This window comes from Lipotes vexillifer, unplaced genomic scaffold (assembly GCF_000442215.2).
Source record: "Lipotes vexillifer unplaced genomic scaffold, Lipotes_vexillifer_v1.1 scaffold1145, whole genome shotgun sequence".
In the NCBI taxonomy this organism is placed as follows: domain Eukaryota; kingdom Metazoa; phylum Chordata; class Mammalia; order Artiodactyla; family Lipotidae; genus Lipotes; species Lipotes vexillifer.
Window position 1 is genome coordinate 12,542 of NW_006778097.1, and position 13,651 is coordinate 26,192.

Here is a 13,651-nt window from a genome sequence, read left to right on the forward strand (position 1 = left end):
AGGGTACAACAGAAGAGAAAAGCATTCAATGCTGTCAGTGTGGATATGGGGTGAGAGAAAAAGTGAAAGATAGCTAGGAAAGCCTTCTTAGAGAAAATAATATCTAAATTGAGTTTTGATTTTATAGCCAGGAGAAGAAAGAAAGGGGGGTGGTCGGGGATGGGTAGAGTAAGTAAAAATCCTGCAGACGTAGACCACAGTGTGTGCAAAGGTACAATGGCTTGAGAACATATGCCTTTTTTAGGGAAATTGTAGGTAGTTCAGATGGCTGGATTTGGAGGGTTTCTTGGGGATAGAGAGGTAAGCAGGGCCTGGATCATGAAGAGTGTTTATGCCATGTTAATGAGTCTAGATTTAATTGTGAGGGCATTGGGGAGCTGTTGAATGATATTGAAGAGAGTGATGTGATTTGACCTGAAGTTCACTATAAAGATGTCTGGAAGGTATATGGAAGTAGAAATGACAACCTTACCTTCCATTTCCAGTCCAATACCAATAATCGTCAAGAGAGAAGTCAAAGATAACTCATGTTTCTGGCATGGGCAACTGGAGTAGGAGAGGGGCCACATATTCTTGGCAGTGCTGAGAAACAGAGTGGAAAAAATCTCAAGGCTATATCTAAATGATGAAGCACCAAATTATTAATTGTAAAAAAAGCATTACAAACACATTGCTGGCCCAGATTTTGTAGTTACTAGTTTGAGCAAAATGTCACATTAACAGGTCTGTAAACAGTAGTGGCCTCTATTACTTTGATGGATTCATACACCCAGCCAATTATACTATCTGAATCTGGCCACAATTAGGCACTCAAAAAATTTGATGAGATGAGTGAGTAATAATAGAGGACTTACAATGCATAATACCTTTAACTATTCAAAGTGTTTTCATATCTCTCTTTAAAGTTATTCTTAGCTGTTTGATGTACAGCACCTAGAGGCCTTGAACTAGTATTCCCCAGGCTGTATTCTACCTACAGGTGGGTTTTGTTTGATTTGTGGCTTTAAAAAATAAGTTTGAATTCATTGCCCACAATTTAAAATGGGCAGTTGACAGAAAATTTGGATGTCATTTTCTTGAAGAATTAGATGATCTGGCAATGCTAGGTTCACTGTTTCTACATGGCAAAACTGGCTAGATTTGAGTAGCAGTTTTCATATTCTGGCTGCCTAAATCATTTGTGTCACCTACCTGGCCTCTATAGGCAGTGAGTTGGTGACCCTTGTTAACAAGTTATTTGTCTGGGATCTTTGGATAAAGAGGTGTTGCAGACAGGGAATAAATTCAGAAAGTGGACAGTAATTCCATTCATATTGAAGCTGCTCCCTGTTGAGTGCTTAATGTGTGTTATTTCATTTAATATTGCACCACTACAGCATTTTCATATTCCTGTTTTACAGTTGAGAAAACTAGTTGTTAGGAAAGGTAAGTTACAAATTAGTAAGTGACAGAGCTGGCTCTTGATATCTAGATCTAGTATGCTTTTCCTTTGTACTTATACTACTACTTTTAGCTTTTCTAGTTGAGCTGTTTAGGCAGAGGCAAAGTTTAATGATTTTTAATTTATTAAATTATAAGCAAGAATCTGTATTAGAGGCAATGTTTTTAGAGATTTGAAGGCTACAGTATAAGTTTTGTTTTAATTTTAGATGATTGCATATATGTGTGTATGTGTGTAACACACGCACTATTTGATAACATTTTTTGCTGTTACTATAATTGTATTTACTTGCTGACATCTGGTAAGCTGGTTTGAAGAGTCTTAGACATTCTATCATTTCTGTAAGTATCAGAAGTTCACTTGGGAAATTTGAATATTTGTCAAAGATAAAATTGGTAAATATTCTTTCCAAGGATGGTAATATTAAGCGTAAATGGTAGGTGGATCTTAGGAACAGGGTTTTTTTTTTGTTAGGCTGTTTTCCCTAGAGAATAAATGATTTTCTCAAGTAATATAATTCTTTAGGTTAAACTAATTTGATTATTCTCACAATTATTTATTCATTTAAACTAATTTGATTATTCTCACAATTAATTACTCATTATTCTCACAGTTATTTATTATTTATTCACATATGGATATGCATAGACTGCCAACTGGTAGAAAGAATTATTTGGTGATATGATTTGATGTTTTGCTAGGAACTCAATTCTAACAAATGGAGTCAGCTGACTGAAAATATTTTTTTACTTATATTTGAAATTCAAGATCCTTTAGCATCATGAAGGAAGGTAAAAGTTGCTCGTATTGCCATGGGCACTCACACTGAGAATGGAATCTTTAGTATTCCTGATTGTCTTGCCTTTAGTGGCAGCAGTATGGCTGTTAATGGTACAAGATGCAAAATTTAGGCACTAATGGACACGGGTACACGGCAAAGGAGAGAACATGTGCAGAAAAAATAAAAGGTGGGTAAATTCAGTCACTGAATGTCAGTGACTGCTTCATTTGTTTTTCTTACCTGTGCCATCCAGCTAACCAAAGCCTTTGAGGATACTTACTAAGAGGTAGTTTATTGAAATGGAGAAAAGGACATAAGATGGTTCATTAAATGTTCTCTTTCAAACTAGTAAATTGTAACTTATTATTTTATTTTATTTTTCTTCCTTAGAATCTGTCAGGTGAAGGTATATTTTTTTCTTTTTAATTTGGCTAGAAGCAATTTATTTTTAAGAAAGTATGTCTCCTCTGAAGATACATGGTCCTATCAGAATTCGAAGTATGCAGACTGGGATTACAAAATGGAAAGAAGGATCCTTTGAAGTTGTGGAAAAAGAGAATAAAGTCAGCCTAGTAGTTCACTACAATACTGGAGGAATTCCAAGGATATTTCAGGTATTACCAAATTTTGATTTGGAATAGATCTTCAATCACATCCTTTAGTGAATAGCTGTTCTGTGCCATACTAAGTATCATGGTAGCCCTCCTAGATTACTATTTCTTGCTTCTTATCTCCAGGACACTAATACTATTAGGTATATATATTATAAATTATTCAGCAAAATTGTTGATGGTGTATAATAAAGAGTAGGAAGTAGTCACCATTATTGAAAAGAAAACTGGTGGGAGGAAGCTGAAAGGAACTGAGTTTGGGTACTCTCTATCTAAGCTATGTTTAAAACCACATTAGGATAACTTCAGTTATTTTTCCCCCCTCAACATATATGATAAATTCATCACCATTTAGTGTTAGCTTTTTTTTTTTTTTTTTTGAATCATTCCTTAAGCCTTTAACTTAAAACATCCCTCAAGTTTTTGATGTAGGGCTAAGGCCTGTCTTTTGAATTTAGGGCCTCCCATTAGTGCTTTGCATCCTACTTCTCATATAAGCCACACGTCCAGGGGTTGCACAGTCATTTTGTCTCAGTTTCTTTAAAGTGGAGTGAGATCTTAAAGACATTTTGTGAGGCAATCAGATTTTTCCAGATTTAATGATGTTTTACAGTTGGGTCTCCCACACCTAAGTTGACAGTACATTTTTAGTAACTCACCTTTTTTTTTTTTTTTTTTTTTTTTGCGGTATGCGGGCCTCTCACTGTTGTGGCCTTTCCCGTTGCGGAGCAGAGGCTCCGGACGCACAGGCTCAGCGGCCATGGCTCACGGGCCCAGCCGCTCCGCGGCATGTGGGATCTTCCCGGACCGGGGCATGAACCCACGTCCCCTGCATCGGCAGGCGGACTCTCAACCACTGCGCCACCAGGGAAGCCCGTAACTCACCTTTAATGTGCCTTTCCCAGACATTCAACTTGGATCTTAAAGAAACAACTTATCTCTTTTGCACTCATATTTCTTTACTTTAAGTAACTTTAATTAAATTGTGTAATTACAGTGATAGGAAGAACTAGCATAAACAGCTTTGGGAACAAACAGATTGGCTTTTGGTGAGCAGACAACTCCACTGGTGAGAGTGGCAGGGTGCAGGCCTGCTAGAGTAGCCACTACTGGCTGTGATCACGCAGCATGTTGTGGACCTTGTCTTTACATTTGCAGAGGGAATGGAGACCACAGATTAGTTAAGTGTCGGCCACCTAAGAGAGCCCTGGCTCAGTATGGCTTCTGTTCCATGTCTGGCCTAGAAGATGAACACCTTGAAGGTCTAGGTTTTATCTTTCTGGTTAGTTCCAGAACCTAGCACAGTGGTGGGTGTATAGTGGGCCCTCAATAAACATTGATAAACTAGCTAACTGACTATACCAACAAAAACAAAACTCAACTTTGCCACTGTACATCTTCTGGTGAGGGTCCTAAGCACCATTCCACTGTGCAGAAGTTGGATTAGAGAGAAAGAGCTAGCAAATGAATTCCTAATACTGCTGTAATATGAGATGATGTATACCATTAAGTAGTAAAATGGAAGGCAGCTATAAAGAAGTGAATTTTGTGTAATATGTAATTAACCCAGGTAACTGACTAACACAAAATAATAGTGAGACAATACACTTGATAACATCTTATAAAGGATTAGATAATATTCTTATGTGAGGAAAAAATCCACATTTACAACCACAGTATTTGACTGCAAAAAGCCTCACTGATGATTATGTTCTGGACCAGCCGGGTCAAGAAAAAATTTCCCTGACTGATGTATCCTTGCAGTATTGAGTTTATTTTTATTTTTTTAATAGATCTTTATTGGAGTATAATTGCTTCACAATACTGTGTTAGTTTCTGTTGCACAACAAAGCGAATCAGCCATATGCATACACATGTCCCCATATGCCCTCCCTTTTGAGCCTCCCTCCCATACTCCCTATCCCACCCTTCTAGGTCATCGCAAAGCACCAAGCCGATCTCCCTGTGCTATGCTGCTGCTTCCCACCAGCTAACTTACATTCGGTAGTGTATACATGTTGATGCTTACTCTCACTTCACCCCAGCTTCGCCCTCCCATCCTGTGTCCTCAAGTCCATTTACCATGTCTACATCTTTATTCCTGCCCTGCAGCTAGGTTCATCAGTACCATTTTTTTTTTTTAAGATTCCATATATATGTGTTAGCATACGGTATTTGTTTTTCTCTTTCTGACTTACTTTCACTCTGTATGACAGACTCTAGGTCCATCCACCTCACTACAAATAACTCAGTTTCGTTGTTTTTTTTTTTTAGTGTTAGCTTTTAATAAGACTCATTAGTGTCTTCTAAATTACTTCTTCATAAATAATCCTGCCAAAGGTTGTGGTGTAGACCGTTCAAGGATGATTATTCAAGGTCATCCTTACAGCTGTTTTCTTCTAACTGTTAACTTTTGAAGGATCTCATTTTTTCACTGCAAGAGATAGTTAATGTTGTTTTTACTTCTGTCTTGTGCAGCCAAGAACTACTTGTGTTGATAAGAGTTGAATTTAATGTCTTACTTACATTTTTCTGCACTTAAAAATGCTATATTTGTTAATTAGATTATATAAAAGTATAATATTCATTCTAAAGTACTCTTTTGAAGAACAATTTATAAAACTTTATGCTTGAGAACCAGAGCTGAAGTAAAATTTCTATTTATCTTTGCTTTTAAACTATGGAAATACATTGATTATGATTTTATGTATCAAAGATATTCTTAAATAGATTGGAGATGGTGACATGGGTAATAGAAACGATAGTTTCTACCACGTGTATATATCTACTAATTGCCCATCTCAATGAAAGAAAGATTTTTTTCAAATAGAGGTTCAGTCTTTCAGTCCTCATCCCAAATTAGCACTGAGTAAATATTTAAATACTTAAACAAACATAGATCTTTAGAAGCATGAGGAATCTACCTGTGATTACACCTTCATCTCAGTTCTAGATGAATTTGCATTCAGCATTCATTTGTCAACCACCTACAGATTACCGTGGTGGGTACTGTGCTAAGGGCTAAGAATACAGAGCTGAATGAGACACTTTTTCTTCTCAAACTTAAGAGTAACCAGATACATTCTCAGCTGTAAAATTATCTCAGAGATACTGAGGTAGCACAAAGAAGGAAGTGTTTTGTGCTCTGAGGATTTAGAGGATAGATAGGAATTTGCCAGACACAGTGGAGGTAAGGTGATTTCTATAATGGACAAACATGCTACTGTGAGTCAACACTCAGGGAACCAGAAAATTATTTTAAAATAAATGCACAGTAGGGAGTGAATGGCAGAAGTAGAGGCTGAAGAGCTAGATAGGAACCAGATCTTGAAGCATCTTGTTTGTCATACTAAGGGGAACTTAGATACTAAGGAGCCAAGAATCTTAAGTTTAAATTCATTTGACAGCTAGGCGGATGACTTTGTTTCAAGAGCTAGTGGGAGAATAAGGACGTGTAAGAGGTTATTGTGGGAGTTTAGATGAGAAATGAAAGTCCTGAGCGATGGAAAAGACAGTGGGAGAAGCAAGTGGAGAAAAGAGTAGATTTGAAGAGATTTCAAGAAGATTTAATTCATTAGATTTGGGGGGTGAGAGAGAAGAGTCTGGGGAGATTCCTAGGTTTGAGTGGATGGCAGTCCCTTTCATCTTCTCTTTGATAGGGGACAGAGGGGAAGAATTGGGGCATGAGGATTGGGAGAGATGAGTTTTCTGAGGTGTCAGGCATTCAGATAGTGGTATCTACTAAGCATTTGGTAAAAAAAACTGGAGATCCGGCAGAGATCTGGACTTAAAGAAAAGGCTGAGAGGCCTCACCATATGGGTAGTAACTAAAATTGTATGACTAGCTAGAATTTTTCAGTTGTTGAAATGATAAAGTTCAAGATTATTCTCATATTGACTGAAATAATGGTTTTATGCAGTCTCTTTTCCTTTTTGCACGGTAAACTGCTGATTTAAATATTTTGGAGTTAAAGCATCTGAAACTAGTTATTGTGTTTTATGATAGAATTTCTACTCAAGGACATGAATTTAAGACCAACTTTGAAGCTTAAAAAATGTCATTTAAGTTTGAAATAAATAAATTAAGGCTGGTAAAACTCATTTTTCATTCTTATCTAAAAATTGTCAAAGGTCAGTTCTCCCTAATTAAAAAAAATTGTGAAATGCTATTACTTCTTTCTTCATGCTGTTCAGAGGCTCTCTCTTCAGCAAAAGGCAGCTTTAGAAACCTCTGTAATATGCCTGCTGAGGGAGAATGTTAGAGAATAAGGATGCCTGGTTGGCAGGAATTATTTAGATTAAAAAAGTGCAAGATTTATTAGTTTAGTCTTGGAAAAATTTCAACCAAGAGAAAACAAAAGTTATCACTTAATAGCACATATCCAGAGTCTGGAAGAGTATAAGACAAGTTATTGAACCAGTTCTGGGGAGTGGGAGAAGTAAGCTAAGGGAGTTCCAGGGTACTTATGATCTTTGTGATTGAAAGTTAAATGAACCTGCTTAGACAGTTAAAAAAGAAAAAAAGAATGTTCTAATGCTGGTAAAGGTTTATGTTGATGTGTTTTTAAGAAGTGGAATTCTTTTGAGGATTACAGTTTGGATTAGTATATCCTTTTATATTGCAGCTGCTTAAACCACCTGCTAGATATTTTATAAGCTTTTGTTTAAAAAAAAAAAAAAAGAAAGAAAAAGCCTCTAATCCAATATGGCTTTCTAAACTGGTGATGGTATAACCATCAAGGCTCTGTAAATTAACTTATTAGTTTTTATAACTTTATAACTATACTTGAAAATATGCAGTTCCCTACCAAAAAAATCAAGTGTTAGGATTACTGTGTAAAATTTTAATAGTATGTGTTTGCCTCTCCTAGAACTGAAGTCTTTGATTTAAATGTGTCAAAAACGGAAACTCTTTCTGGTTGGGGGGAAAAAAACATAACTAAATTAATATGGGAGAAAGTAAGAAATGTGTAACTTAGAAAGTATAAAGTTTAGTATTCATTATACAACTTTTTCTGCTTCATTATAATTCGTTTTTAATGATACTTTTCCTTTTGTGTTGATCAGCTAAGTCATAACATTAAAAATGTGGTGCTTCGACCCAGTGGAGCAAAACAAAGCCGCCTAATGTTAACTCTACAAGATAACAGCTTCTTGTCTATTGATAAAGTACCAAGTAAGGATGCAGAGGAAATGAGGTTGTTTCTAGATGCAGTTCATCAAAACAGACTTAATGCAGGTGAGCACTAATCCTCCCAGGGTCTGACATTAGCAGTTATAAAAATATTACTAGGTAGTAGACCAGTATTCCTCATGAATATTGATGCAAAAATTTTCAACAGAATACTAGTAGACCTAATTCAACAGCACGTTAAAAGAATTATACACCATGACCAAGCGGGATTTATTTCTGAAATACAAGAATAGTTCAAGATATGAAAAAAATCTATCAATGTGATTATTCAAATTAGCAGAATGGAGGACAAAAACCACATGATCATCTTGATGCAGAAAAAGTGTTTGATAAAATTTAACATTCTTTCATGATAGAAGTACTCAACAAAGTAGGAATTAAAGGAAACTACCTTACCTCAACATAATCAATGCCTTATATGATAGCTCGATGATGGAAAACTGAAAGGTTTTCTGCTGAGATCAGGAACAGGAAAGGATACCCTCTCTTACCCATTCTATTCAACATAGTACTGGAAGTCCTAGCCAGAGCACTTAGGCAAGAAAAAGAAATAAAATTGGAAAGGAAAAAGTAAATTTATCTTTGTTCTCAGATGACATGATCTTATATGTAGAACACCCTAAAGATTCCATGAAAGTGTGTCTAGAAAAGCAGTAGGATTTAAATTACAATTGGGAAAACTTACCTTGTTAAATAAATCTTATATACTTTTTTATATGAAACTTATTCTGAGGTTTTATTCTTGCTATGAAAACAGAAGGTACTATAGAAAATCACACAGTATGATAAGATTCTCCTACCTCCTCCAACCCCTTTCATTTAAAATGTTTTGATTTTTTAAAAATATATATTTATAGGCATCTTTTTAGGAATAATTTGTTGCTTAAAATGAGTTTTCCACTATTATTGTTAGTCTCCAGCTCTATCATCATCAATACTTTGTTATTACTGATATTTTATAGTTGACATACTTTTGAGTTTTTTAACTTAAATATAACACATTAAAAACATTTTTAAAATGAAGATGTAGCAGTGCTGCCTTGCTTGGATTTAATTAATACCTCTATTTCATACACTATTTTCTTGTTTAAAAAATTTTTTTATGGTTGTTTGCCATTTGGTTTCTATTCATTATGTGTTCATGTTACCAAATCTGAACTATGTCAGTCTTCTAAATATTGAATTTTAGAATCAAGGAATTGAGTACCCTTTGAAAGTTTAGAATATATCAGGGATTATGGTCTGTATTTCTATATTTGTTTTATTCCATCATATTAATTGAATCACTGTTTTAAGAATTGATGTGTGTAAGAAAAGCATGTCTCTAAATGCATTAGAGGGGACTTCCCTGGTGGTGCAGTGGTTACGAATCCGCCTGCCAATGCAGGGTACACAGGATCTATCCCTGGTCCGGGAAGATCCCACATGCCGCAGAGCAACTAAGCCCGTGCGACACAAGTACTGAGCCTGAGCTCTAGAGCCTGCACGCCACAACTACTGAAGCCCACGCACCTAGAGCCCATGCTCCACAACAAGAGAAGCCACTGTGATGAGAAGCCCACGCACCGCAGTGAAGAGTAGTCCCTGCTCGCCACAACTAGAGAAAGCCCGCGCATAGCAACGAAGACCCAATGTAGCCAAAAATTTAAAAATTAATTAATTTTAAAAATAAATAAATAAATAAACGCATTAGAGTGGAAAGCACAGTAGACTGGGGCCCAAGTTTGAGTCTGAACAACATGGCATAATGGAAAAACATGAGCTTTGGACCTAAACAGGTTTGGGTTTGAATCCTAGCTCTACTTGTTATTTCCTGTGTGGTTTTGGGCAGCTCCCTTAATAACTGAGGTTCAGTTTCCTCATCTCTAAAATGAATGTTTTATCACCTTAGTTTCAGTGCTTAATAAAAAATTAGAGCTCATTAATGTAAAGCATGACTGGCACATGATAGGCACTCAGTAAGTCATTACTGCTTTTAGAGTGGCTAGCTGTGGACTCTGTACTCTTAGGCAAGTTGTTTTAATCTTCAGGTTTAAATTGCCTTAGCTGCCCAAAAGTGATAATATGTCCTTTGCAGACTAGAGTAAGCTAATGAATATAAAAATACTTTGAAAAGTATGAAACATTTAAAGTATAATATGTGGTATTTGAAATGAATGGGAAAAAGACTAATATTAGATGAACATTGTTGTCTATAAATAGGACAACCAGCTAACCATTTAAGAAGATAATAAAACTGGATCCTTATCTTACTCCTTCATCTAAATAGATTTTACATTGATCAAAGATTTGAATGTAAAAAAAAGGTGATAAAAGTATTATTAGAAGGGTAGAATGGATTTTAACATAATATATGGATGGAAAAAACCTTTCTGAGTATGACATAAAACCAGAATCAATAAAGGAAAAGAGGGCTTCCCTGGTGGCACAGTGGTTGAGAATCCGCCTGCCAATGCAGGGGACACGGGTTCGAGCCCTGGTCCAGGAAGATCCCATATGCCGCGGAGCAACTAAGCCCGTGCGCCACAACTACTGAGCCTGCGCTCTAGAGCCCACGTGCCACAACTACTGAAGCCCGCGCACCTAGAGCCCTTGCTCTGCAACAAGAGAAGCCACTGCAATGAGAAGCCTGTGCACCGCAACCAAGAGTAGCCCCCGCTTGCCACTAGAGGGAAGCCCGCTCACAACAGTGAAGACCCAACGCAGCCAAAAATAAATAAATAAAATTTTAAAATAAATAAATAAAGGAAAAGATTAATAACTTGGGCTGTGTAAAAAATTTAAGTGATCTTTGGGACAAGGAGAAAAGAAAAAATGAAGAAAACTAGCCACAGTGACAGAGTTAATATTGCTAATATATAAATACTGACTTTCCAAATCAGTAAGAAAAAAGACAATTCAGTAGAGAAATGGACATATATGAAATTCAGGAAGAAAAACAGGTGGCCCATAAACAAAAAAATTCTCAACTTCACCAGTAATTAAATTCAGATTCTTACTATCACATTGACAGTAGTGTGAGGGGAGGCAAGATACTCTCATATACTTGGTAGGAGCTTAGAGATTTAAAAAAAAAATAAATTTATTTATTTATTTTTGGCTGCCTTGGGTCTTTGTTGCTGCGCGCAGGCTCCCCCTAGTTGCGGTGAGCAGGGGCCACTCTCTGTTGCTGCGTGCGGGCTTCTCATTGCGGTGGCCTCTCCCGTTGCGGAGCATGGGCTCCAGGTGCACAGGCTTCAGCAGTTCTGGCACTCGGGCTCAGTAGTTGTGGCTTGTAGGCTCTAGAGCGCAGACTCAGTAGTTGTGGCACATGGGCCCAGCTACTCTGCAGTATGTGGGATCTTCCCAGACCAGGGCTCAAACCCATGTCCCCCCGCATTGGCAGGTGGATTCCCAACCACAGTGCCACCAGGGAAGTCCCGAGATTTTTTTTTTTGAGGAATAGTGATAATATCAATTTAGTTTAAAATTGTACATCCTTTACACCAACATTCTTTTTTTAAAGAGTTTTATCCTATGAAAGTTGTTCCATTAGTGCAAGAAGATATGTAAAAGGATGTTTGGCATTATTTGCCATGTTTTTAAATTAAAACATTCCAAATGATCATCAGTGAGAAATTAATGAAATTAAAATATAAAATACTTTTTTTGGGGGGGGAAGGGCCACGCCGCAGCTTGTGGGATCTTAGTTCCCCGACCAATGGAAGCACAGAGTCCTAACCACTGGACTGCTAGGGAATTCCCTTAAAATACTTTTTTTTTTTTTTTTTTTGCGGTACGTGGGCTTCTCACTGTTGTGGCCTCTCCCATTGCGGAGCACAGGCTCCGGACGTGCAGGCTTAGCGGCCATGCCTCACGGGCCCAGCTGCTCTGCAGCAAGTGGGATCTTCCCGGACCGGGGCACGAACCTGTGTCCTCTGCATCAGCAGGTGGACTCTCAACCACTGCACCACCAGGGAAGCCCAAAATACTTTTTAAAGTATATAAAAATTCATATTTATACATTACTTTGCATGTTCTTTAAAGTAGCATTGATTTCTTTAGAATAGAAGCCATTTAGTCTGCTGAACTTACAGAGAATGTTTTGGCATATACATTACTGGAAGTATATCAGTCACTGGTTCTGACACATGTCCTTAGCATCCAGTGTCCATGTTCATGCCATAGATACACAGTGACTAACTTTTCTATAGTGTTAATTACCAAATATTCATATAGGAGAATTTCTAGCATTTTCTTTTTGCATTTAAAGATTTACCCTTCTAGGGGCTTCCCTGGTGGCGCAGTCGTTGAGAGTCCGCCTGCCGATGCAGGGGATACGGGTTTGTCCCCCGGTCTGGGAAGATCCCACATGCCGTGGAGCGGCTGGGCCCGTGAGCCATGGCCGTTGAGCCTGCTAGTCCGGAGCCTGTGCTCCACAACGGGAGAGGCCACAACAGTGAGAGGCCCACATACCGCAAAAAAAAAAAAAAAAAAGATTTACCCTTCTATTATTAATACATGTTTCCAGATTTTTGCATTGTTATTTAATTTTTTGCTTGATCCTAGTTCTAAATTTTAGTTACTGTATATATCAGAATTACTTTCTGTCAGATAAGCACTTTGATTTGTTTTATTTTTCTTGTTTCTGTTTCCTCAAGATTAAATAATAATAATGACAAATCTCTATTAAATTAAGCGATTTGAGATTTTTTTTTTTTCCCACCAGCCATGAAACCTTCTCAGGGTTCTGGTAGTTTTGGAGCTATTCTGGGCAGCAGGACCTCACAGAAGGAAACCAACAGGCAGCTCTCTTACTCAGACAATCAGGTATGTTTATTTGAATCATTTTAGCTTTTTTTTTTAAAAAAAGATAATCTTAGATAGACATTCTGTAAAGTAGTTGCAGGAAGTAGAATTTAGACTGTAATGTCTAGTAATTCTTGCATTATCTTAAGGGTACTTTCCACATATCTGAAATTTACCACAGTGTAATTTTTAAGAACATAGCTTTGAAGTTAGATGTGGGTTTGAGACTTGCTGCTGCCACTTACTAGCTGTAGTCATTGGAGAAGTTCCTTAAGTACCCTGAGCCTTAGTACCCATCTGTAAAATTAAGACAGCAATAATATTTTAAGGGTTGTTATGAGATAATGCATGTTGTAGAAGTGCTTAGCCCGCGATACCATATACTAACAACCCCATAAATGTTTGCTGCTAGTATTTCTTTGATGCTTTTTGGGTCTGTTCTACATTATGAACTTTGCCTCTATACTATATGATACCAGACTGTTTTGTTGGGTCTTCTGTTTGCTTTTTTTTTTTTTTTTTGCGGTACGCGGGCCTCTCACTGTTGTGGCCTCTCCCGTTGCGGAGCACAGGCTCCGGACGCGCAGGCTCAGCTGCCATGGCTCACGGGCACAGCCACTCCGCGGCATGTGGGATCTTCCTGGACTGGGGCATGAACCTGTGTCCCCTGCATCGGCAGGTGGACTTTCAACCACTGCACCACCAGGGAAGCCCCCTGTTTGCTTTTAAACAGTTTTTCTTTCATAAATATTCATCCAGCCATGAGACTTACTGTGCACTATTGCAGCTTAGCAGTCCTGTGTCTCTTTTAATCTGTCTTAACAAAGGTAAACCAG

General features: G+C 37.5%; 1 protein-coding gene across 1 annotated transcript in view; it reads left to right on the forward strand.

Moving 5' to 3' along the window:
• Nucleotides 1-2,680: 2,680 nt before the first annotated feature.
• USP37 (ubiquitin specific peptidase 37) overlaps nucleotides 2,681-13,651 on the forward strand; it is a 75,229-nt gene continuing 64,258 nt past the window's right edge. The window contains exons 1-3 of the mRNA XM_007451415.1: nucleotides 2,681-2,836; nucleotides 7,901-8,072; nucleotides 12,736-12,836. Of these exons, the coding sequence (XP_007451477.1) occupies nucleotides 2,681-2,836; nucleotides 7,901-8,072; nucleotides 12,736-12,836 (429 nt within the window). The remainder of the gene's footprint in view (nucleotides 2,837-7,900; nucleotides 8,073-12,735; nucleotides 12,837-13,651) is intronic.